At 66.3% G+C, this 22221-nt stretch overlaps 10 protein-coding genes across 10 annotated transcripts; 5 read left to right on the top strand and 5 right to left on the bottom strand.

Moving 5' to 3' along the window:
* Positions 1–46: 46 nt before the first annotated feature.
* Positions 47–4284, bottom strand: FA09DRAFT_300922 (P-loop containing nucleoside triphosphate hydrolase protein; the record flags this gene model as incomplete). Its single annotated transcript, XM_025740353.1, has 20 exons — positions 47–109; positions 161–218; positions 274–434; positions 489–619; positions 675–744; positions 797–874; positions 926–1173; positions 1271–1421; positions 1484–1608; positions 1666–1732; positions 1795–1937; positions 1991–2165; positions 2218–2316; positions 2376–2516; positions 2578–2785; positions 2840–2961; positions 3028–3192; positions 3248–3365; positions 3424–3569; positions 3631–4284. Coding segments are annotated over 20 exons (3123 nt in total), but the record flags the coding sequence as incomplete, so codon positions are not given.
* A 625-nt stretch (positions 4285–4909) lies between these two features.
* On the top strand, positions 4910–6526 carry FA09DRAFT_362515 (hypothetical protein). The gene is made up of 3 exons (XM_025745482.1): positions 4910–5170; positions 5226–5450; positions 5533–6526. Exons 1-3 carry the CDS (start codon positions 5048–5050, stop codon positions 6505–6507), a joined length of 1323 nt encoding a protein of 440 aa, XP_025596118.1. The 5' UTR covers positions 4910–5047; the 3' UTR covers positions 6508–6526.
* A 20-nt stretch (positions 6527–6546) lies between these two features.
* On the bottom strand, positions 6547–7686 carry FA09DRAFT_340779 (hypothetical protein; the record flags this gene model as incomplete). Its single annotated transcript, XM_025744355.1, has 3 exons — positions 6547–7226; positions 7288–7581; positions 7632–7686. The coding sequence occupies 3 exons, from the start codon at positions 7684–7686 to the stop codon at positions 6547–6549; spliced, it is 1029 nt and encodes a 342-aa protein (XP_025596117.1).
* Positions 7687–8268: 582 nt separating this feature from the next.
* Positions 8269–11190, top strand: FA09DRAFT_331789 (putative NOG1-nucleolar G-protein required for 60S ribosomal subunit biogenesis). Its single transcript, XM_025743179.1, has 6 exons — positions 8269–8588; positions 8654–8759; positions 8819–8850; positions 8904–9059; positions 9142–10811; positions 10871–11190. Exons 1-6 carry the CDS (start codon positions 8479–8481, stop codon positions 10921–10923), a joined length of 2127 nt encoding a protein of 708 aa, XP_025596116.1. The 5' UTR covers positions 8269–8478; the 3' UTR covers positions 10924–11190.
* FA09DRAFT_344164 (hypothetical protein) lies at positions 11180–12843 on the bottom strand. Its single transcript, XM_025744638.1, has 6 exons — positions 12768–12843; positions 12630–12691; positions 12190–12258; positions 11545–11657; positions 11370–11492; positions 11180–11317 (listed from the first exon to the last, which is right to left on the bottom strand). The coding sequence occupies exons 1-6, from the start codon at positions 12778–12780 to the stop codon at positions 11278–11280; spliced, it is 420 nt and encodes a 139-aa protein (XP_025596115.1). The 5' UTR covers positions 12781–12843; the 3' UTR covers positions 11180–11277.
* A 966-nt stretch (positions 12844–13809) lies between these two features.
* On the top strand, positions 13810–15051 carry FA09DRAFT_300767 (GroES-like protein; the record flags this gene model as incomplete). The annotated part of the gene is made up of 4 exons (XM_025740347.1): positions 13810–13968; positions 14025–14258; positions 14313–14730; positions 14789–15051. The coding sequence occupies 4 exons, from the start codon at positions 13810–13812 to the stop codon at positions 15049–15051; spliced, it is 1074 nt and encodes a 357-aa protein (XP_025596114.1).
* A 350-nt stretch (positions 15052–15401) lies between these two features.
* FA09DRAFT_362510 (UPF0057-domain-containing protein) lies at positions 15402–15946 on the top strand (the record flags this gene model as incomplete). Its single annotated transcript, XM_025745481.1, has 4 exons — positions 15402–15411; positions 15466–15511; positions 15570–15665; positions 15719–15946. The coding sequence occupies 4 exons, from the start codon at positions 15402–15404 to the stop codon at positions 15783–15785; spliced, it is 219 nt and encodes a 72-aa protein (XP_025596113.1). The 3' UTR covers positions 15786–15946.
* Positions 15947–16490: 544 nt separating this feature from the next.
* On the bottom strand, positions 16491–17158 carry FA09DRAFT_127053 (hypothetical protein). The gene has a single exon (XM_025739063.1). The coding sequence runs from the start codon at positions 17053–17055 to the stop codon at positions 16591–16593; it is 465 nt and encodes a 154-aa protein (XP_025596112.1). The 5' UTR covers positions 17056–17158; the 3' UTR covers positions 16491–16590.
* FA09DRAFT_282462 (RNA-binding domain-containing protein) lies at positions 17074–17773 on the bottom strand (the record flags this gene model as incomplete). The annotated part of the gene is made up of 4 exons (XM_025739830.1): positions 17074–17154; positions 17208–17285; positions 17339–17527; positions 17699–17773. Coding segments are annotated over 4 exons (423 nt in total), but the record flags the coding sequence as incomplete, so codon positions are not given.
* A 442-nt stretch (positions 17774–18215) lies between these two features.
* On the top strand, positions 18216–19754 carry FA09DRAFT_331786 (60S ribosomal protein L18). The gene is made up of 3 exons (XM_025743178.1): positions 18216–18237; positions 18658–18744; positions 19019–19754. Exons 1-3 carry the CDS (start codon positions 18235–18237, stop codon positions 19502–19504), a joined length of 576 nt encoding a protein of 191 aa, XP_025596110.1. The 5' UTR covers positions 18216–18234; the 3' UTR covers positions 19505–19754.
* Positions 19755–22221: the final 2467 nt, after the last annotated feature.

Genomic DNA, 22221 nt, shown 5'->3' with positions numbered 1-22221 from the left:
GCCGACTGCGCAGGGCACGCATGTCAAGAGGCGCACGCCGCGGCTGCTATCTGCGACACTCACAGTTGAACGTCTCGGGCAGCCACTCGCCGTTGTTGATGATGAGGACCTGAACGCACGGATGAGCAGAGTGCAGCAGCAGCGTGACGGCACGGCTCACCTTCATGCGCTCGTGGAAGCGCAGGTTGGGCAGCAGCTTGGGCGTGATGAGGAAGTACCTGCAGTGCGAGCGTCAGTCCGCGCTCTTGCAGTTGTGCCGAAGGCGAGACGCACTGGCTCGCGGTGTCCTTGCACGTCACCTCGACCATCTGGTCGTGCACGGCACGCTCGGCGCGCTGGTCCATGCCCTGGTTGATCTCGTCGACGAGCGAGAAGGGGCTGCGACTGAGCTCCGTGAGGCTCATGAGGTACAGGATCGTCGACAGCGAGCGTTCCTGTGGGCAAAGTCAGCCGGCTGCTCTGCGCGACCGTCGCAGCGTCCGACTCACGCCGCCCGACTGTCGCTGGCCGGTGAGCAGCTGCAGGGCCTCCGTGTCGCGGAACTTGACGAGGATGTCGATGCCCCAGAGGTCAAAGTCTGCGTTCTCGGAGATGCGGACCTCGCCTGAGCAGCCGATGCCTGCGGAGAGGGCGTCAGCTGCCGGCTTCGGCGTCGGCGCGCGACGGCGACTCACGCTCAAATGCCTGCGAGAATTTCTCGCTGACCGCCGAGACGAGCTCAGTGAGCGCCGAGAGCCAGCGGTCCTGCGAGCTTGTCAGCAGCGGCCGTGAGGGGCAGACGAGCGCAGCGTCGTACCTTGTACTTCTTGAGCGCCGCTTCCGAGCGCGCCTTCTCGGTCTCCTTCTCGTTGACCTTCTTCTCTAGAGCGTCGATCTGCGGCCCGCTGTCAGTGGTTGCTCATCTGCACCACAGCGTCTCACGCACCAGCTTCTTGCGCTTGTTGTAAGTCTCGATCACGCCGGCGCTGACGCCCGAGACGAGGTTGAGCTGCGCCTTGTTTGCAATGAGCTCATCCTCGAGCTCCTGCACGCTCCGGTCCATCTGGAAGCAATGTGCGAGATGTGAGCAGGCGGCAGAGCAGACGCATGCGCTACACTGACGGATGCCTCGAGGGCCCCAGTGACAAAGGCTTGCTCGTGGTTGTCGTACATGGTCATCGCATAGGCTTGCGCCTTGGTAGCCTGGCCCTTGACCTCATGCAGCAGAGCGGCGGCTGCGAGGCGAGCATCAGCACGACGGCGGCAGCATGCGGACGACACAAGCGCTCACCGTGCTCCAGAGCTCGCTCTGCGTCCTTGTGGCTGGCAGCCTGCGCCTTGAGCAGCGCACGCACAGCAGCCACTTTGCCGTCGTGCTGCAAACCCTGCAGGATCAAAGACTCGTGCTGAGCACGAAGCTTGACCTGCTGCGTGATGTAGGCCTAAGAGCAGTGCAGCGTCAGCGAGACGGGCGGGAGAGAACTTAGCTCGCGAGCTCGCTCACCTTGACTTCCTGGGTCACCGAAGCATGCTTCCGGACGAGCTCGACAACGGTCTCCTTGAGCTTCTGGCGCTCGACGGCGCTGCTGGGCTTCTCCTGCTCTCTCTTGAGCGACACGCGCTTGGTGTCTGGTGGGCGGGCTCAGCAAAGGCAGCCTGCGCGTGCAGCGCCTCGGACGTGCTCACCAAGCGCCACCTTGGCCTTCTCCCATCTGTTGCGAGCGCCTTGCACCTCGACTCGCTCCTCTTCAAGCTCGTTCTAGCGCAAAGGTCAGCAGACACGCTTCTGCAAGGCCACGCGCAGCTAGCTCTCACTTTGCGTGCTTCCAGCTCGTCAAGCTTCTTCTGGTTGACCTGCAGCTCCTTCTGCAGCTTGCCCTGGTCCTTCTCGTTCGACTTGAGCTTGTCAGCGAAGTCCTGCATGCGCTCATCAAGCTGCCGCTTCTCCTGCACGTTGACTGTCGCGCAAGGCCGTCAGCGATGACCAGCCAAGGGCCGCAAAGGAGCTCACCGGACACATTGAACGTGCGAGCGTCCTTCAGGCCGCGCGACAGCGTCTGCGCCGAGCGGTTGCCGTAGTTGGAGTACGAGATCGTGTGGTTCGTCTGGCCGACGATGAAGCGCTTGAACAGGCGCGACTCTTCGACCGCCTCCGCGTTCACGCCGCGCTCATCCGCGGCGACGGGCTGAAGCGGAACAGGTCAGCAAAGTCGGCAGTACTACAGCCGTGCTGCTCACGATGGTGTGCAGGTAGGCGCTGCTGCACAGGTAGTTGAGCACAGGCTCCGGCCCGTCGATCAGGTCGATGACGAAGGCCTGGAAGCCTAGCTCTTCGAGCTTGAGCCGCATCGCTTGTCAGCACGCAAGCGACTGTCAGGCTGCTGGCTGACACTCACCTTCTCCTGCGAGCACGGGCGGTTGTGCTGCGACAGCGTCTTGCCGCCCTCCTGCTCGACGACGTTGAGACGCAGCTTCTGCTTGTCGACCAGCTCGCGCGTGAACAGGTCGTAGTCCGCACGTGTTTGGCACACGAAGGTCTGCAGGGGCGAGACATGTCAGCGCGAGGCCGCTAGCTAGCGCTCGTCGAGCAGCACCCACACGCATGGACTGCCAGTTGATGCAACTCTCCACCGCGGCGGCGCGGCGCGTGTCGTTGATGGACAGCTCGAGCATGACGGGCTCGTAGACCTTCTCCTGGAACATGCCCTGGTTCTCGCGCAGCCACATGACGCCGCGGAAGGCCTGGTTGTCGGCCTGCTCAAGGATCTTCAGCCGACGGCCCTTGACATTGTCGAGCTCAGTTAGTCTGGCACAGTCGCGTGTCAGCAGGGCAACGCAGGCGCAGCAGTGCTCTGCTCACTTCTGCGTGATCTCCGTCTTCTGCCGGTGCAGACTACGGCAGTCGTTGGCGATCTCCTCCATCGCCGTCTGCTTCTCGCGGTTGTCGCGCGTGATGGTGCGGATCTTCTCCTTGACCTCACGCTGAAGCATGAAGGCGTGTCAGCACTGGCCAGGCAAGACGCTCGCGACAGCTGGGCATAGACGCACCAGCGAGCGGTCGAGCGCAGCAGTCTCCTGACGCGGCGACTCGTCGCCGAGGCCTGCCTGCAGATCGCGGATAGAGTCCTGAAGCGTCTTCATGTGGCGCGTGCGCTCGAGCTCGCGGCGCTTGACAGTGTCGAGCTTCTCTGTCGTGTCGGACATCTTGCCTTCCTGCACACGCACGCGGCATATGAGCATCCGCAGCTGCGCGAGGGCACAGCGTGACGCTCACCAGCACGTCAATGGACTCCTGGCGCTTGGTCAGCGCGCGCACGTCCTTCTCGATCGACTTCTCGACGGCCTTGCGGCGCAGCTCGATCTTCTCCTTGTAGTCCGTGAGCTCCCTGGTTGCGGCAGGGGATCAGCACGGTGGAGAGCACGCAGCACGACGGCAGCACTCACTCCAGGATGGTCTCCGTCGGCTCCTGCTCCTTGCGCAGCTCGAGCAGCTCCTTCTTGCGGGCGTCGCGGTCCTTCTTGCATTCGTCGTAGCGGGCCTTGATCTCGGCGTACTTGGCGAAGGGGATGGCCACCTTGAGATTCTCGATCTGAGGCAAAGGCGTGTTAGAGCAGAGCTTGACTGGTGTTGAGGCGCGCCAGGCCACTCACGGCATCCTCAATCTTTCGACGCTCCTCGTACCTGCGCACGTCGCGCTGCAGCACGTCGTTGCGCTCCTGCAGGTTCTGCATCTCGCTCTTCTCCTTGTCGAGGCTCTCCGACAGCTCGCGGTCGCCCTTCCCGAGCTCAATCAGCTTAGCATGCCACTCGCTGAGGCGCTCCTCGCCGGCGGCGCGCTGCGTCTCCTTGAGCAGCTCCGGCGGTGCCATGCGCGCGAAGTCGGCGACCTTGTCCTGCGGCAGGAACGAGCAGAGATTCTCGATCTGAATGTTGAGCTCGGCGACCTTGGCGGTGACGTCCTTCTGCGTGCTCTTCTTGCCGTTGAGCTGCCAGTCGGACTTGTTGTCGCGCTTGCTGATGAAGCGTTTGATGATCAGGTTGCTCTTGCCCTTCGGGCCCTTCAGCTCGATCTCGATGGAGCCGTCGTCGTAGCCCTGCTTCACGTAGGCCGCCACGTCCTTGGCGCGGCCCAGCACAGCCGGCTTCCAGCCGAGGCCCAGCGCAATGGCGCACACGACCGTCGACTTTCCCGTGCCGTTCGGCCCGATGACCATGTTGAGGTACGGGCCGGGGCGGAACTCGACTGCGTCGTACGTGACGAAGTGGAGCAGCTTGACGCGCACGATTGCGCCAGGCAGGAAGCTGGCGGTGGAGGGCCTCAGCGCCGGCCTGCGCGGTCAAGGGAGGCATGGAGTCGGCTCACCCGTCCTTGTCCCGCTCCTGGTCTACTCCGTTGGCTCCGCCGGAGCGCCGCGACGAGCGCGAAGGGCCTGCTGCGGCGCTTTGCTCTTCCTCGTCCGCCGCCTCGTCCTCCTCTGCTGCTGCCGCGGCGTCGTCGCCGCTGGCGGCGCCCTCGTCCTGCTCGTCTTCCTCCAGCTCATCGTCATCGTCCGCGCGCCTGCGCTTGCTGCGATGCGATGCAGCGCTGGCACCCTGCGGGCTGCTGCTCTGCTCGCCCTCGTCGTCCTGCGTGGCAGGCGCCACCCTGCGGCTGCGCTTCACCACGGGCGCGGCCTCGGGTGGCGAGGCATCCTTGACCGTCGACGACGAGCCGGTCGCGCGGCGGCGGGGCATGGCGCACGAGCTGTGCGGGAGAGAAGGGCTGTGCTGCGGCAGACGTGCAGAGCAAGAGCAGCCAGGGGAGTAGTGTGGAGCAGAAGGAGGAGCCGGCGGCCCAAGCTCGAGCTGCGCCACGGCACCTGCGCAGCTCTTAACGCGTCCGCTGGCGCGTCGCGACTCCCCCGCCGGCGGTGGAGTCCAACACCTGCGCTCTGCGCGCAGCCACGCCGCGGCGCGGCGCTGAGGCCGCTTCTTTGCAGCTCTCTCCAACAGCCTGCTTCTGCTGCCACTGCATCGCAAGACCGCAGCGTCGCCGTCGTTGAGGCTGCTACTTCGCTCGGACAAGCCATGTCCTGCCACGGTGTTGCACTGCGGCGCCTCGCGCCTGCAGGCCTGCCACGTCTGGCTCAGCCAGTGCCCCGGATAGGCGCCTCCCGCTCCGCCTCTACTCGCAGCGGCGGCGCGCCCGAGGTGCGCCATGGCCCGTCTCTTCTGCTTCACCCGCATGCTGAGACGTGCTTCACAGGTCTATCTGTCGCGCTCGACGTCACCAAGCTTCAACCTGACGCTCGAGGAGCATCTGTTCCGTACGCGGCCAGCAGACGCGCCACTCTGCCTCATCTACCGCAACACGCCGTGCGTCGTGCTCGGGCGCAATCAGAATCCATGGAAGGAGCTCGATGTGCGCGAGATGCGGCGACTCGGCCTGCAGTGGACACGGCGGAGAAGCGGTGGTGGCGCTGTCTATCATGTGCGTGGAGAACAGCCACGCGCCGGAGACGTCCCTGCACTAAGCCGCTGACAATGCTCGACTGGACGGTGACCGCCCACAGGACCTGGGCAACTCGAATTACTCCTTTCACGTAGCCCGCGATGACTTTCTGCGTGCCACGCACTCGGAGCTCGTCGTCCGTGCGCTCAATGCAGCGCCAATCGAGCTGACAGCGCCGGCAGACCCTTCCGCCGTGTCAGACCAGCTACTCGGCACCCCCAGCGGTGCATACGTCAATGCGCGCAACGACATCTGCGTCCGCGTGCGCATGGGTGGCAGCGCTGCGGCGGATCAAGGCGCAGAACGCAAGGTCTCAGGCAGCGCGTACAAGCTCATCAGCGCGCGGGCGTACCACCACGGCACGATGCTCTTGTCGGCGCAGCTCTCGGCGCTCGGCTCGAGTCTGCATGATGCTCGCGGCGCTGCACTGGTGTCCAAGGGCGTGGCATCCGTGCCGTCTCCCGTCGTCAACCTATCGACGGCGTATCCGCATCGGGCACACGCCCTGACGCACGAGGTATTCGAAGAGAGCGTCAGCGCCGAGTTCGCCCGCGTCTATGGATCAGGCCGCGTCGAGCATGTCGATGAGACGCATGCGATTGCTCAGGAAGAGCGCTTCGTCAAGGGACGCGAGGAGCTTCGCAGCTGGCAGTGGACGCACGGACAGACACCCGAGTTCACGCACGAGCTGCGCTTCGATGCCGCTGCGGCCAAGGCCAGCGCAGCCGATCTTCGGAACGCAAGCTTCAGCCTCGCTCTCCGCGTCAAAGGCGGCGTCATCGAAGAGGCGACATTGGCAGACGTGTCAGCCGCCGGCGATGAGACAGCCATCCGGGCCGTCGTGGCTCGTATGTCAGGTGCACGCTACGACACGCTGGCAACTGCGCCGCTGCGAGAGGGCGGCGAGACGCCAGCGGACACCCAGCAGGAGACTGAGCGGGCCTTGCGCGAGCTGCAGTACACCGAGACGGGCGAGGGAGATGCCGAGAGCCGCACCGCTCGCTCGCTTGTCGCATGGCTCAAGTGTGCATTATAGAATCAATCATGAAGACAACTGGCGGTGCGACCGTGCTACCTACGGGCCTTGCCAGAGCGCGAGTCGATGCAGCGCAATGGCGAAAGGGACAATCGTGGCGCTTCGCTGGAGAGCGATCACGCGTGGCTTGCTGCTCTGCGCTGATGCGTTTGCTAAGCCCTCGGCCGCAGCATCTGTGCGCTCGGCCTGAGTCTTGGAGACCTTAGCCGGCTTGGTCTGCTGCAGATTGATGCTGACAGCGCGCAGAGCTTCATGAAGCGTCTGCACTGCAGCCGCAGGAAGGAGCTTCGCCATCTCGTAGACTGGCGGCGTGCTCATGTGTCGAAGCGCGGGAGGCAGGTCCGAAGGCGGAGACTGATCAGCCTGCGGCGTGCTGTTCCCTTCGGTTGGAGGCGCAGAGCCGGACAGGTCGTCTGGGAACGGGCTTGGCGCGTTTTCGCCCGGGAAGACCAGGACGGCCGAGACCTGTTGCCGGGCCTGCCAGACGGCGTCGTCTGGCGTGTCCGTAGCGAGCGCATCGTGTTCCTGGCTGGTGACGCCGAGCAGCTCCTGCCAGGCGCGGCCTTTGACGCGCCGAACGAGCCAATTTTGCTTCCTGCCCGCCTTGGCACCGTGCAAAGATCTCGCCGTGTCTAGCAGCTGCCTGCATAGCTCGTCGGAGATCAGCGAGGGCAGATTCTCGGGCGGCGGTGCACAGCCGACATGTCTGCGGTTCACGCCTGCGCAAAGAGGTGTGAGTAAGAGCAGCATCACGCCGCTTGAAGTCGATTGTTCACTCACCCCGCACCGTCGCCAATCTGGCGAGTTCGTGGTCAAGCGAGACCCAGACTCCACGCCCATGCCGGCCCAATGTCCGCTGAGTTGACGGTAGCTTGGACGGGAGCAGTATGCGCTGTCGAATCGCCTCTGCCGGAGCGATCTCCACGTCGGGGCCCAGAGCTTCTGCCTTTGCCTTCGAAGCCGCAGGAGAGCCTTCGTCACCTGGACTTGTGGCTTCCTCTGCTCGCGTGCTGTCAGATTTGTCGCTCGCCTCAGAGGCCGGCAGGTCGACCGGCTCAAGACGCATCATCAGAGCTGCAGGTGTGTCAGCTGAGAAGCCTTGACTGAAGCTGATTCAGACGCACCGGAGGGCAGCACGGCCTGCGAGACAGCGCAGCGTCTGAGCGGCGATGCGAGCATGTGCACTACAGGAGCACTCAGTAAGCTGAAGCCGGCCTCGTCTCTCGCTTGCCCACGCAACGCACTGTGCGCATCAGTCTCCACCTCTGTCTCGAAGGCATGCAGCGCCGGCGGCTCAGCAGTCGCCCGTGGTGTCTTAGAGGCCACAGTTCGGCGAGGACATGAACACGACGGTGGAGCCAGACCCGAGGCAAGCAGGCTGCGCAGCGGCGTCTGCGCCCACGACCAGGCGGGGCGAGCAGCACTGCGCCATCCTGCCGCTGATGCGAGGCTCGACGCCATCGTCCGGCCTGTCTGCTATGCTCGGGGACCTAGCGCTGCTCTGAGCCAGCTGCACTGAGCTGCTTCCGTCCACGTCTCTCCGCTTGCGTTCGGCGAGGTTTGACGGTCTTGTGTGCGAGGCAGAGGGCTCTGAGGGAGGCGCGGAAAGTGCATCTCGGGCCGCTCTCACCGGCTCAGGGTGCGCGCGTGTGCTTAGGTAAGCGCCAAAAAAGCTCACGCGAATTGTGCGGCGCTTCGGCGAGGCGCCGCTCGGCAGCCGGTGGCTGCTGCTGTGCCGCCTCTGCCGTGGACGACGGCGCCGACCACCCTTCTTCCCGCCTCCCACTCCTCGCAGCGCAGCTCTGAGCCGCTGCCTCCTCTCGCCTCACTCGCACCGGCACTCCACTCGTGCCTCTCTGATCGGCCCCGTCTAGTCGTGGCCCTGCGAGCTCTCTCGCCCGCGCGCACCGCCCGCCCTCTGCGAGCGCCCCCTCTCCCGCACCTTCTCCGAGCCACACCCCGCACGCCACGATGGCCACCTTCCGCCCCAACATCGCGCCCGTGCCGAGCGCGGCGCAGTTCCTCGACATTGTGCTGAGCAAGACGCAGCGCAAGACGCCCACCGTCGTGCACCCGGGATGGTGCGTGGGCCTGCGAGGGTCAGCGCCCGCTGCTGCTGCTGCTGACTGGCGTCTCTGTGCTGCAGGAAGATCACTCGTATCAGGTCGTTCTACATGCGCAAGGCCATGTTCACGCGCGATGCCTTCTGCGAGAAGCTCGACGCCATCCTCGCCGAGTTCCCGATCCTTGACGTGCGTGCTGCGGCGGCGCCGGCACCTGCGCTGCCTCGTCTGACGCCGCACCTCTACAGAACCTGCACCCGTTCATCTCGTCGCTGATGAAGTGAGTCGCCGCCATGACGCCCCCGCTCTTGAGCTCGGCTGACCGTCTGCCAGCGTGCTGTACGACAAGAACCACTACAAGCTGGCGCTGGGCCAGCTGAACACGGCGCGCCACCTGATCGACCAGGTGGCCAAGGACTACACGCGCCTCATCAAGTTCGGCGACTCGCTGTACCGCTGCAAGCAGCTGAAGCGTGCTGCGCTTGGTCGGTGAGTGACAGCAGACAGGCTGGCGTGTAGAGCAGATTGGTGGGTGCAGCAGAGCAGGGCGCTCACACCTGGCGGCGCGCAGCATGGCGACGATCATGCGCCGGCAGAAGGACCCGCTCGCCTACCTCGAGCAGGTGCGCCAGCACATTTCGCGTCTGCCGTCGATCGACCCCTCGACGCGCACGCTGCTCATCTGCGGCTACCCGAATGTGGGCAAGTCGAGCTTCATCAACAAGGTCACGCGCGCCGACGTCGACGTGCAGCCGTACGCCTTCACCACCAAGTCGCTCTTCGTCGGCCACATGGACTACAAATACCTGCGCTGGCAGGTCATCGACACGCCCGGCATCCTCGACCACCCGCTCGAGGAGATGAACACCATCGAGATGCAGTCCATCACCGCGCTCGCGCATCTGCGCTCCGCCGTGCTGTACTTCATGGACCTGAGCGAGCAGTGCGGCTACACCATCGAGGCGCAGGTCGCCCTGTTCAACTCGATCAAGCCGCTCTTCGCCAACAAGCCGACGATGCTCATCATCAACAAGATTGATGTGCGGCGCCTGAGCGACCTCGAGCCGGAGCGTGCGGCGCTTGTGCGCAGCCTGGCTGACGACAGCGACGGCAAGGTCGTGATGGCGGAGATCAGCACCTTCACCGAGGAGGGCGTGATGGCGGCGCGCAACACGGCGTGCGACGCGCTACTCGAGACACGTGTCGAGGCGAAGAGCAAGGGCGGCAAGGTGGATGCCATCCTCAACCGCGTGCACGTCTCGCAGCCCAAGGCGCGCGACGACATCGAGCGCAAGCCGTTCATCCCGGCCGGCGTGGCGACGCGCAAGAAGTACGACAAGAACGACCCGGAGCGCCGCCGCCTCGAGCGCGACGAGCAGGAGGAGCGCGGCGGTGCCGGTGTGCACAACATCGACCTCAAGAAGAACTACCTCATCCCCGAGGAGGAGCGCTGGGACGTCATTCCCGAGTTCGCGCACGGCAAGAACATCGCCGACTTTGTCGACCCGGACATCATGGAGCGCCTCGAGGAGCTCGAGCGGGAGGAGGAGCGGCTCGAGGCCGAGGGCTTCTACGACGTCGAGCAGGAGGAGGAGGAGGAGGACGAGGAGCGGGAAGTGCGGGAAGCGGCCGAGTCGATCCGCAAGCGCAAGGACGAGGCGAAGCTGATGAGCCAGGACCGCAAGTCGCTCAAGGCGCGCGCACGCGTGCCGCGCAAGATGCAGTCGCGCACGCTCGGCGAGATGGAGGAGAAGCTGCGCAGCCTCGGCATCGACCCGAGCAGCATCACGGCGCGCGCCGAGATCCTCGCCAAGGCCAAGGGCATCACTGTTACGGCCGGCAAGCGGAAGCGCACAGGAGAGGAGGCCGAGGAGATGGAGGTGGACAGCGAGGCCGGCGCCGCCGACGACTCGGCCGCCTGGTCCGACGAGGACGAGTCGATGGACGTCGACGACGCTGCCGCGTCTGCCCGGGGCGCCAAGTCGCGCAAGAGCAACGCCGGCAAGCGTCTGGCCACGGTGCGCTCGGCCACTGCCGGCATCGGCACAACCACAAAGTCCGGCGGCCGGCCGTCGGCACGCGCCGGCCCCGTGCGCACGCCGTCGAAGAACCGGCAGACCGAGGGCTTCCAGGGCCCGGCACAGATCCGCAAGGCGCGCGACCTGCACGACCTGTCGCTGCGCGAGCGCAACCGTCTCGCCAAGGCATCCGAGTCCGACCGCGCCATCAAGGAGAAGATGCGTGAGTGCTGCTGCTGTGGTGTCTGCATTCGCCTTGCTGACCTCGCCTCGTCTCTGCAGCGAAATGGCTCTTTGCCGGCAAGCGTGGCAAGGGCACGTCGCGCAGCCGCTGAGCGCAGACATCTCTCGCCGGCTCCGCTTCCTTGCACGACCTGTCCCACCCCTACATCTATCTGTGCTCCCGGTCTGCCTCACGCCCCCGTTACCGACCATCTGCTCCGCTCTTGTACAATCCAGCCTCGCTTTCAGACCGCGCCGCGTGCTAGGCTTTGCGAGAGGAGTCTGGATTCGTGTCGCAGGCCAAGCCTCTGAGCTTCGTGTGAGAGACGCGCCCGCCTCCGTCCCGCCCGCGCTGCCTCCGCCCGCTTTCCCTTTTGTCCAGCCGGCTTGCCCAGTGCGAGCGCACGAGAGCGCGCACTGGCAGGGCAGCCGTCGTCCATCCAAGGTGCGCGCCACACACTGCCCATCTATGCGCTGTCCGTCTCGCCGATGAGCGCCACGATCATCCTGCAGCGCGTGGTCAGCGGAAGTACGGCAGCGATGCAGCGCCAGCACGCACCGGTACAGGTAGTAGAAGAAGGAGAGCAGGTAGAAGCCGAGCTTCACGAAGCACTCCTTCTTGTGCCCGCTCAGCGTCCGGAAGATCTCCGTGGCGTCGAGCATGTGGTTCTTGTTCATGACTCTGCGGGCACGCGTCAGCGCACAGAGCGAGTGAGCGTGGCGGACAGACGCACTTGTTTGCGTTGAAGGCAACGAGCGGCGCATTCAACAGGAATGCAACCCATTGCCCGCCAAGCAGGAAGAAGACGGTCAGGACGGCGTGCGCGATCATCTCCGGGAGCGTGAACTGCGGCGAGGACATGTCAGCATGCAACGCAGCGCAGATGAGAGTCGCAAGAGGGGAGACAGCTGCAGCTGCGTGCCTCCTCCAGAACGCTGCCTCTATGCGCCTGAGAGCGCCCTGCGATGTACGAGGTCTCTTGCCGCACGATGCGCAAGAAGTACCGCGTCTTGCGCGCCAGTTTTCCGTTGCCTTCGCACCTCTTTGGACCCGCAGCCTTCGTCGCGCTGTGTCGTACCGGACTCCAGACGAGCCGTAGCAGGCGTACACTCAGAGCGACAGGGCTTCTCGCCGAGCCGAAGAAGGCGCGCGACCTGGAAAGCAGGGCCTCTCCTCTGCGGACACGCCTGCTAGACATGGCGACACATGCGTCCGGCTTGAGACCCGCTGCCGCTACCGCACTCGCAGCACGAGGCAGCTGCCCATCCGCAGTCCCAGCACAGACCGAGTTGCTCGCCCTATCCGCGTCCGCTCCTCCAAGCAGCACGTTCCCAGCTCCGCGCTGGCACTGTCTCTCTCGCAGCTGCTCTGCACGCACCTGGTTGAGCTTGTTGCAGAGGTCGATGGGGTTGATGTAGTCGCACTCGAGGTCGGAGAACATGATGATCTGTGCGCGGAGGGCCGCAGGTCAGCGACTACTCACAGAGAGGTACAGCTGATGACCGCTCTCGCGCCACTACGCTGCGAGCGGCTCTGCTGCGCAGACACTGCACGCTGCGAGGCCAGACATCCGTCCCGCCGAGCACGGCGCAGTGCCGCAATGCCTTCGCGCCGCGCTACCTCTCTCCTGTCTTGTCCGCTCTTCCTAAAACGCAGGCTACACCATGCCCTGCTCCTGCGACTGCTCGCCATCGAAAGCGCGCACTGCGCTTGCGCGTCGACCCTGTCTGAGCGCATGCCGCTGCCGCTTCCTTCCTCGACCCGCGCCCAGCCTCTCCCGCCCCTCTTCATCCCGCGCGTCCGCGCGCTGCGACGCACATAGAAGACCATGGTAAAGAGCAGGCCGGCTGCGAGCAGCACGGCGAGCAGGAAGAGCCAGCCTGCGGAGAGAGCGCCGCAATGCGTGCGAGTCAGCCGGGCCGCACTCGTGTGCAGTCGACTGCGCGAAGGGCGCACCTTCGCCGGTCATGATGGGCGCGTCGGAGGAGCCGGAGTGGGGACTAGTGGTGCAGGAGGCTCTGCGGGTATGGGCTGAAGAAAGAGCGGCGAGCGGCGGGCAAGGCGAGGCGGATGTGGGAGTGTGAGAGTGCGAGCCCAGCCGCGCGAATCTGCGAATCTGCTGCAGCCGGGCCGAGCCCTCGACAGCGACGCTTCAGCAGCCGGCGGCGCGCCGCGGCGCGCGCGAGAGGAGCGGATGCAGCGCCGCGCGGCCACAGCTCGCCTACCGCCGCGCCATGATCTGCCGCGTACGCCATGATGCAGCTGCGCAGCTCCGCCATCGTCGCCTGCCTTCCACGCCCAGGCAGCGCCCCATTCGCGGCAACGGCCATGGGCAGTGCGACTTTCGCCTCCTCGCGGCAGCGAGCCGCATGCTCTGACTGACACCGCCTGCGAGCGATGCGCCACGTCTGCTGTGCCTGCGACGGCACGCGATGTCGGGTGATCTAAGTGCTCTCGCCAGGAGGCTGACTGCTCTCCCATGATGAGCACCTTCACTGATCATGCGCTGGGCCAGGACGACGTCCGGCCTGCAGAGGCGATGCGACCTGCGCAACAACACCTCGAGCTCCCAGCTCCTCGCTCGACGCTCACATCCGCGCGCAACCGCATTTCGCCGGCGCGCCCGGCGGCCAGCAGCATCCAGCCCTTTTGGCTCGGTGAGCTGCAGGGCATCTGCCTCGCTACGGCCGTGAACGGCCAAGCCAGGAAGAAGGAGGTCAGCATGCAGGCAGCGAGCGGGATCCACCCGCGGCCGGGGACGAGCTCGGCGAGCGTGTGCGTGTACCGTGGCGCTTGCGTGCACCTCCACATCATGGCGCGATCTTATGCCCGAGACGCCGAGGCTGCCCGACGACGACCGCACCGGCGAGCCGGAGCAGGAAGAAGCGCCACGAAGCGTGCACAGACTCGGGCATCGTCTCGCTGGACGCCGGCGGTATAAGACCAGCGCGCGGCCGACATCGGACCCTCACTCCCCACCACACCACCACCACACGCCATGTCGATCCCCACCCGTGCATCCTTCTGGCAGCTGCCGGCGCCCGCCGAGCGCAAGGGCTTCGAGAGCCTCGAGCTCAAGGAGGGCGACGTGCCCAAGCCCGGCCACAAGGAGGTGCTCGTCAAGGTCCATGCTACTTCGCTGAACTACCGCGACCTGGTGCGTCCTCGCCACAGTCGTCGAGCGAAGCGCCGCCCGCTCACACACGCTCCCAGATCATCGCCAAGGGCCTGTACCCGCTGCATCTCAAGGAGGGCGAGCTGGTGCCGCTCTCTGACGGCGCCGGCGAGGTCGTTGCCCTCGGCCCCGAGGTCACCGAGTGGTCGACGGGCGACCGCGTCACGAGCATCTTCAACGCCACGCACCAGAAGGGCGCCGTGCCGGACCAAATTGAGATCCAGTCGGGCCTCGGCGGCGGTCTCGATGGCATGCTTGCGCAGTACCGCGTGGTGAGTGGCTAACATAATGCTGTGCCGATATGCACATGCTGATGTGCCCTGCAGCTGCCTGAGACGGCGCTCGTGCGCATCCCCGACCACCTCTCCTACGAGGAGGCCGCTACGCTGCCGTGTGCCGCAGTCACTGCCTGGAACGGCCTCTACGGCCTCAAGGAGCTTGGCTTCAAGGCCGGCGAGACGCTCGTGGCACAGGGAACCGGCGGCGTGAGTGTCTTCGGCCTGCAGTTCGGCCTTGCCGCCGGTGGCCACGTCGTCATCACGTCGTCGAGCGATGAGAAGCTCGAGACGGTGCGCAAGCTCGTGCCGCAGGAGCACCAGAAGCGCCTGCACACGCACAACTACAAGAAGGACAAGGACTGGGAGAAGAAGGTGCTCGAGGTGACCAAGGGCAAGGGCGCGGCCCATGTGCTCGAGGTCGGCGGTCCGGGCACTCTGGAGAAGGCATTCCAGAGCATCAGGCCTGGTGCGTATCGTGTGCGGGTCACGCGTCCGGCCGCCTGCTCACCCCACCCTTCATCCAGGCGGCGTCGTGAGCGACATTGGCTTCGTCGCTGCGGGCGAGCCGCCGAATGTCGGCCTGCTGGCCCTGCAGCAGCGTGCCATCTACCGCGGCGTGCTCGTTGGCTCTCGGGAGCTGTTCGAGGACATGAACCGCGTCATCGAGGCACACGAGATCAAGCCGCTCGTCGACAAGGTCTTCCCCTTCAAGGAGGCGCGCGAGGCGTACGCCTACCAGTGGAGCGGCGCGCACGCCGGCAAGGTCGTGGTGCGCATTGACCACTAGACGCAGTCGCGGCCTAGAATAGTACCCATTGCTCAGCGTCGTGTGTGTGAGAGCAAGGGCAGTGAGCGGCAAGCAGGAGAGGTTGGCGTGGCGGTGCACGAAGTGGAGGGCACGCGCCGCCGCCACAGCGCACGATCGCCGGCGCAGCGCAGGCGCAGCGGCAGAGCGAGATGCGCCGCGAGCGTGCCGGCGTGCCGCGGCGGCGGCGTAGATGATCCGGCGCCGAGATCTGGGCAAGGCGGCCGCCTCGAGAGGGGAGCAAGCGCCTCGTCGCCGAGCGCACAGGCCTTGCCTTCTCACCACCACCACTCACAAGCTCTCACCTGCGTGACATCCACTACCCAACAACCATGGCTCGCAGTCAGTCAGGTCGCCCGCAGCGCGATGTGGCACATGCTGACGAGCGACGCACAGCCGAACCGTCCAGCACCTCTGATGTGCTCCTCTACTTCCTCGCAATGTACGCAGCCGAGGTGCCTCCCGCAGTGACGCAACGCTGACGTCTGTCTCCTGCGCAGCTTCGTGCCGCCAGCGTCCGTGCTGATCAAGCGCGGCTGCGGCGCCGACATCCTCATCAACATCTGTCTCTGGGTGCTCGGCTGGATCCCTGGCGTGTGCGTAGCGCGCTCTCTTTCCCTCCTCTCGTGCGCTGACTCGCCTCCTTCAGCATCCACGCCTGGTGGATCATCGCGAAGACTCCGGACCGGCCGCCCCGGCCCGTCGTCGTCTACTGAGCTGCACGCGCGCTCTGCCCTTCCTCATACCCGCTGCTCAATATCATTCGCTTGCTCGACGCACTGCGTGATCTGGTCAAGACTGGGTGCAGCCTGCAGTGTGACCTGGAGGGCGCTCGACGAACAGACACACTGCCGACCTCACGCTTTGTTCACTCATTCATCTCATTGCAAGTCCATAGACGAGTCCAAGTCTCGGCTCTGTGGAGGCTTCACTCACCTGATCTCATTGCACGGGCTGCCCTCGCAAAGGCGACTGCATTCATTCTGCGGGAAGGTGAGCGCATCAAGCCGCAGACACACCTCAGGGGAGGCCTCAGGTTCCGCTTGTGCCTCACGACTGCCGCTGCTTCACGCTTGAGACGGACTGCCTCTTCTGCCTGCTGGTCTTGCTCACGACTGCGGCTGCCCTGCTTGCCATCTTACGTCTTGCTCTTGCCCGTGAGCTTGCTCTTGTCACACATTGAGCCTCTTCTACCGCGTCCGCTTCTTACGCTTGCACTTGCCCTTCTCGGCGCTTCAGAGTTGCATAGTTGAGGGGCTGGATTTTCGAAGGTCGGCCTCGAGAATAAAACGAGACACAAGGGCTTGACGCAACACGACATATGCCTCCGCCCACAGCGCGGACTTGAAAGCGAAAGTAGAAGGCACGACAGGACGGACGAGACGGTATGAGACGCGTTGGTACATAGCACGGACGGGCGAAGGCTTGTGCTTCAGGCTTGGCCATTTGGAAGATCACACGAGAGCGGCACGCGAGGCTTCTTGAATGGGAAGCGAGTAAGATCGCGAGGCGGCGCAGCCTTCAGTCGCGCAGCGGGCGAGACTCCTGACGGGCGTCCGGCGGGCTGTCGCGGTGGCGACGCGGCGCCGCACGGAAGTCGTCGTCGTCGTCACGCAGGCGGCGCGGCGGCGAGTCCTCGCGGCGCACCGAGCGGCGAGCCGGCGAGCGCGAGCGCGAGCGTCTGCGCGGCGGGCTGGGACGGCGGCGCCAGTCCTCGGACGAGTCCGGGCCATCGCGGCGCGGCGGCGGCGGGCGGTTGTAGTCGCCCGGTCCGCGCTCCCAGCCTCCGCCACGCGGCGGCGCCGGGCGGCCCCAGTCATCACCACGCGGCGGCGGCGGACCGTAGCCGCGCGGCGGGCCGTAGCGCGAGTCGAAGCCTCCCGGCGGCGGGCCGTAGCCGCGCGGCGGGCCGTAGTCACCACGCGGCGGGCCGCCGTAGCGGTCGTAGCCGCCGGGCGGGCCGCGAGGCGGGTAGCCGCCGTGCATGTCGCCGTCGCGCAGGTTGCCGCGGTACTCGCCCGGCGTCGGCTCGTGCGGGCGCTTCGTGACGGAGAAGTCGACACGCAGACGGCGGCCGTGCAGGTCCTGGAGGTGTGGTCAGTGTGAAGTTCATGCTGTGCGTCTTGCGCCTTGCTCACCAGGCCGTTGAGCGCCTTTATGACCTTCTCGGCGGCGGCCGTGTCCTTCATCGTGATGAAGCCGAAGCCGCGCGAGCGCTCCGACTGCAGGCGAGGGGATCAGCGCCAAATCTGAAGCTTGAGCTGTCAACGATACGCACGCGTGCGTCGTACACAATGACGACCTTCTCGACCGGCGCAATGTCGTCAAAGACCTTGTGCAGCTCGGGCTCGGTGGTGCGGATGGAGAGGCCGAACACGCCGACGACGTTGGTCGGGTCGGGGTTCTCGGGCGCGTGCGCCGGGCGCGGCGGCGGCGGGCCAATGGGAGCGCGCAGGGGCTCGCGGTCACTGCCAGGCGTCGCTGTCAGCGAGATGTGCCTTGTGGAGGCGGAGCATGTCCGGGGTGCCGCCACTCACCGGCCGTACGAGGCGCCGCGCGGCGGGCTGCGGTCGCGGAAGCGCGGCGGCGAGCGGTCGCGCATGCGGCGGTCCTCGTCGCCGTCACGCACGGGCGAGCGCGAGCGGTTGCGCAGCGGCGAGCGGGACGGCGTGGCGCGGCGCGGCGCCGGCGACGGCGAGCGCGGCGAGCGCGAGGCACGGCCACGCGGCGGGTCGATGTCGGCGTAGTCCTGGCGACGACGAGTTGGTCAGATGCGTCATGGCAGCGTCGCACGGTGCACTCACCATGCTGTCGCGGGTGAGAAGGGTGGATGGGGTGCGGAGTGGAGTGCAGCAGCCACGCCAAGCGTGCACAGACGCGACGTCGCGCCTCGGCGATGATGAGCTCCACAACCGGAAGTGCCGCTGCGGGGGTCGCGCCCTGCTCCCACGCTGCAGCCGAGGCGGTCGCGGGACGGGGCGGAGGGCGGGCGAGCGCGCATCACGTGCAGTGCTTCGCGGGCGGCGCGCCTTTTCGCGCTGGCTGCGGCCGCGGCGCTGGCGGCGCGGCGGCTGCTGCTGGCGCTGCGCTGCGCCGCCGAGGCTGGCGCGGCGGTGCGCTCCGCCTCTTGCCTCCCATCCCCACCACCAGCCTCAAGCTTCCGTCATGGTGAGCACTGCGCGCCATCTCTACGCCTCCGCTCGCCGCACCACACTCGCCGCTGCGAGCACGTAGCGCGGCAGTCGTTGCTCTGGCACATCGCAGCGCTGTTTCGAGGGCATGTCGCCCCTCTGCTGCTGGCCTGCGCCGCGACTCGCCCTTCTGGCTTGAGTCGCTTGCAGATGCTTCAACGCAGCGCGGCGGGCGTTGCTGGGCGATGGAAGGCGCGGCATGTGATGGAAGATGGGTCGAGGATCATTGCTGGTCAAGAGGGCGAAGAGGCAACATGAGGGCGAAGAGGCAACATGAGGGCGAGGGGCCGAGCTGCAGCGAGACAATGGGGCCGGATGGGCGAGCGAGGAGAAGACATACCTGCAGGTCTGACCTGCGTTGCGAGAGCGGCACTGACATACGCTTCTGCTTCTCTAGGGTATCGACATCGCCCGTCACCACGTCAAGAACGGGCGCCGCACGGCGCCCAAGAGCGAGGACCCGTACCTGCTCCTGCTCGTGAAGGTGAGCACGCCTGGCTGGGAAGAAAGAGGAGACAGACGAGGTCCGGCCGAGGGGCATGGAGGAAGCCTCTGGTGCAGGAGCGAGGGGCCAGGCAGTTGGGACGATGGAGGAAGGCGCGGAGGCCAGCTCGAGACGAGACGGACAGAGAGGCACGGGCAGATGACGCTGTGAGAGGCGCTGAAAGGACAGGATGTCGGGCGTCTGCGTGCGCTTCTGCCTGCGTCGGTGCAGCCCCATTACTTGGTGAGACCACTTGCTGACGCACAGCGTGCAGCTCTACCGCTTCCTTGCCCGCCGCACGGACTCGCGCTTCAACAAGGTCGTCCTGCGCCGCCTGTTTATGTCGAAGATCAACCGCCCGCCGGTGTCGGTCTCGCGCGTCGTGTACCTGTCGCGCAACCAGGGCGGCGTCGCCAAGGCTGGCGAGGCCCCCAAGACCGTCGTCGTGGTCGGCTCGATCACCGACGACAACCGCGTGCTTGAGCTGCCCAAGCTCTCCATCGCTGCGCTGCGCTTCACCAAGACGGCGCGCGCCCGCGTCGAGGCCGCCGGCGGCGAGTGCCTCACGCTCGACCAGCTCGCGCTCCGCTCGCCCAAGGGCTCCAACACGATCCTCCTGCGCGGCCCCAAGAACGCGCGCGAGGCCGTCAAGCACTTCGGCATGGGCCCGCACACGAACAAGAAGCCCTACGTTCGCTCGTCGGGCCGCAAGTTCGAGCAGGCTCGTGGCCGGAGGAAGTCGCGCGGCTTCAAGGTCTAAGCGCCGTGCCTCTCTGCACGCTCGTCTCGGTCCTTGTTCAGCCACGCTTCTACGTCTTGCTACGTCACTCTCCGCAGTCGCGGCCAGCCCACCGATGCCCGACTCTACACTCGTCCACGTCATCTGCTTCGACACTCACACACCACACACACACCACGCACCGGCCCCCACACCAAAAGCATGTACCATCCGCCCGCCCTGTCCGTGCCATGTGCGTCCGCGCGCTCGAGCGGGCATGGACAAAGATCGCTTTACGCTCACGAAACGTGTGTGGGGTGTAGCATGCGCACGAGTGAGCGGACCCCGAGAAACAGGTCGTGTGCCAGGGTGCAGCTGCGTGCCAAGAAGAAGGCGCAGTAGGCGCTGGGCTGCATGATTGACATGCCGAACGCAGCGGGCTATGCTCCGCCTGTCTGATGGCCGTAGCGGTGTGTCTGACGCTGTGCGGTCAGAGAGTGGACCTCGCCGTCTGGGAGAGGCGCTCGCGCCAAGAGGTGAGAGAGAGAGAGGTCGGCCGAGCGGCAGCCCGGCCGCTGCTTGCTGAGCGGCTGACGGAGGCGCGCGGCGTCATGCAGCTCGAGCACAAGCCGAAGGCGAGCGCCGCCAGCGCAGCGGGCCACCGCGCCGTGCCTTGTCCTCAGAGCCAGATCCACACGCGTCTGCCTCGCCCAAGATGGCGAACAAGAGCTGCCAACCTGCGGCCGTGCAGCGCCTGCGAGAGCGCCGAGGCGTCCTCCAGGCAGCACACGCGCAGTGTCCTGACGGCAGAGCGCCCTCAGCCCAGCTCGTCCTGCGAGCGCCAGCGGCATGAACGCAGCCAGCCTCGATAGCCCTCGCCCGCCTAGCACCATCTCGCTGCCCAGCAGCACGAGCGGGAAGCCCTCGCGACTGCTGCGGGGCAAAGCGAATGGGCCCTGGCCGACGTTCTGCCTGCTGCAGGCAGCCAGCAGACATCGGCGATGCCCCTCGAGACGCACCCCTTTGGCGGCGAAGCCGGAGTGGCACCCGCCGCAAACGCAGCGGACGCGCGGCGGGCATCAAGTCTGAGTGCCAGCGTCCCGCCGCTCCGGCTCATCGACGGCGCACGCGGCTCCGAGCGTCGTCGCATCTCAAGAGCCGTTGCGCCGTCTGCCATCCGCGGCAGCGGGACGGCATCAGGGGCCTCGCGGGCCAGCTGCCATGCTGACTGCGGCTGCGGGAGCAACAACGCGGCGTCGGCCGGCGCACAACAAGCACAAGAGACGCGTCCTTGCGCTCCACACGTCAGCGTGTTGCCTTGGCGCCTTGTGCGTCTTTGCCGGCGCCCCACGCTCCAGCAGCACGCAGCGCTGCCGCCTGTAGTCTGAGCCTAGAGTGTGCGGAGTCCGGCGCACAAGGAGACAAGAGACGGCGCTGCCCTCCCTGCACGCTGCACCGCGTTGCGGCATGAGCTCGCCCTCTTCTTCCGTCTGCTCCGAGGCGCCGCCGCCGCCGTCTGAGCTTCATGCACGCCATCTGCCGCACTAGCCCCTCAGCACCCAAGATCTCGCCGTGTCCGCCTCCTCACAGCAGCATATCGGAGCGTGCATTGACGCAGCACAGCAGCGCTCGGCTCCGACGCGAGCAGAGAGGGGTCGAGAGAAGGTGCGATCGCTGTTTGTTTGTCCAAGAGGTGAGGCGAGCGCGGCTGGCCGCACGCGCATACACCCAGCTGACCATTCGACAGCGACGGGTCAGCTCTACTGCGTCCATCCTCGCACGACTGGTCGGCCACGGCGGGGCAGCATCGTCTCGGGCCGAAGCTACGCTGGCGCCATTCTCGCCCGTTAGCTCAGCGGCGACGCGGCTTCAGTGTTGCTCGACCACCGCTCATCCGGCGAGCCGGCGGATCTGCCCCTTGAGCTCGGAGCGCTCCTGCTTACAGCCTCGCTCCGCTCCCTCATAGCGTCCGCCTGCCCCTTTCCCGTCCGCTGGGCTGCCGACACAAGGCCAGGTCCCATCTCAAGAGCTCGCCTCGTGCCGGCTTCATTGCGAGATCGTCGACGCAGCTCTGCGCGCTCTCTCTGCTCGCCTGCTCTTTCAAGCGGACAGCACCAGCTTCTCGAAGCACGGCCAAGGATATCTGACAAGCGGCAGCATCGCGGAAGCTTCGACTGCGCTCCTGCCTGCTCGCCCGCTCATCGATCGGACAAGCGTGGGCAAAGAGCGCAGCTCTGCATCGCCGCACCCGTAGTGCACCCGGGAGCGTTCATTCGACGGCCCGCACCTTGTCCACCTGGCGCATCGGCTGCGGGAGCGGGACACGCAGCGGCACAAAGGAAGCACACAGCAGCGTCTTGTCGTCGCCGGCGCTCAGCGGAGTCATCGGCACAGCTCGCCGCCGCCGTTCCGCGCGCTACGCGCCGCCGCCGTCCCAGGGGCCCAAGCGCGCGCTCGAGCCTGTCGCAGGAGCGCTGATCCGCATCGGCTCCCCGCCTTCCCACACTACACCCGCAGGCAGCAGCACTGCAACGCCACCTCGTCTGCTCTATTGATCAGGTCGCGAAGCTCGGATCAGCGACGTGCGGCGTTGTGCGGTGCTCGAGCGAGCGAGTTGCCACGCTGCGAGAAGCCCGTCGAGCGCGCTCCTCAAAGGTCACCGACGGCCGCCTGCCGCCGCCTACTCAGGGGTCCATTAGTCTCTCGTCGCCGTCGCCCCTCGCCTTCCAGGGCACAGCAGCGTGCTCAGGGCCGTCGCC

The sequence above is a fragment of the Tilletiopsis washingtonensis genome, assembly GCF_003144115.1.
Source record: "Tilletiopsis washingtonensis strain MCA 4186 unplaced genomic scaffold FA09scaffold_20, whole genome shotgun sequence".
In the NCBI taxonomy this organism is placed as follows: Eukaryota; Fungi; Basidiomycota; class Exobasidiomycetes; order Entylomatales; genus Tilletiopsis; species Tilletiopsis washingtonensis.
Note: the sequence above shows the minus strand (reverse complement) of the source record. Positions and strands in the feature narration are given on the sequence as shown.

Coding starts and splice junctions, on each gene's coding strand:
- FA09DRAFT_344164 (XM_025744638.1), bottom strand. Junction 11,493..11,544: donor GTTGCCTTCAACGCAAACAA/GTGCGTCTGTCC, acceptor GCGTGCCCGCAG/AGTCATGAACAAGAACCACA. Junction 11,318..11,369: donor TTCTTCTACTACCTGTACCG/GTGCGTGCTGGC, acceptor CACGCGCTGCAG/GATGATCGTGGCGCTCATCG.
- FA09DRAFT_331789 (XM_025743179.1), top strand. CDS start 8,479: ATGGCCACCTTCCGCCCCAACATCGCGCCCGTGCCGAGCGCGGCGCAG. Junction 8,760..8,818: donor CCGAGTTCCCGATCCTTGAC/GTGCGTGCTGCG, acceptor GCACCTCTACAG/AACCTGCACCCGTTCATCTC. Junction 8,851..8,903: donor TTCATCTCGTCGCTGATGAA/GTGAGTCGCCGC, acceptor ACCGTCTGCCAG/CGTGCTGTACGACAAGAACC.
- FA09DRAFT_127053 (XM_025739063.1), bottom strand. CDS start 17,055: ATGCACGGCGGCTACCCGCCTCGCGGCCCGCCCGGCGGCTACGACCGC.
- FA09DRAFT_331786 (XM_025743178.1), top strand. Junction 18,745..19,018: donor ACCTGCTCCTGCTCGTGAAG/GTGAGCACGCCT, acceptor CACAGCGTGCAG/CTCTACCGCTTCCTTGCCCG.
- FA09DRAFT_362515 (XM_025745482.1), top strand. CDS start 5,048: ATGTCCTGCCACGGTGTTGCACTGCGGCGCCTCGCGCCTGCAGGCCTG. Junction 5,171..5,225: donor GCAGCGGCGGCGCGCCCGAG/GTGCGCCATGGC, acceptor CGTGCTTCACAG/GTCTATCTGTCGCGCTCGAC. Junction 5,451..5,532: donor GTGGTGGCGCTGTCTATCAT/GTGCGTGGAGAA, acceptor GACCGCCCACAG/GACCTGGGCAACTCGAATTA.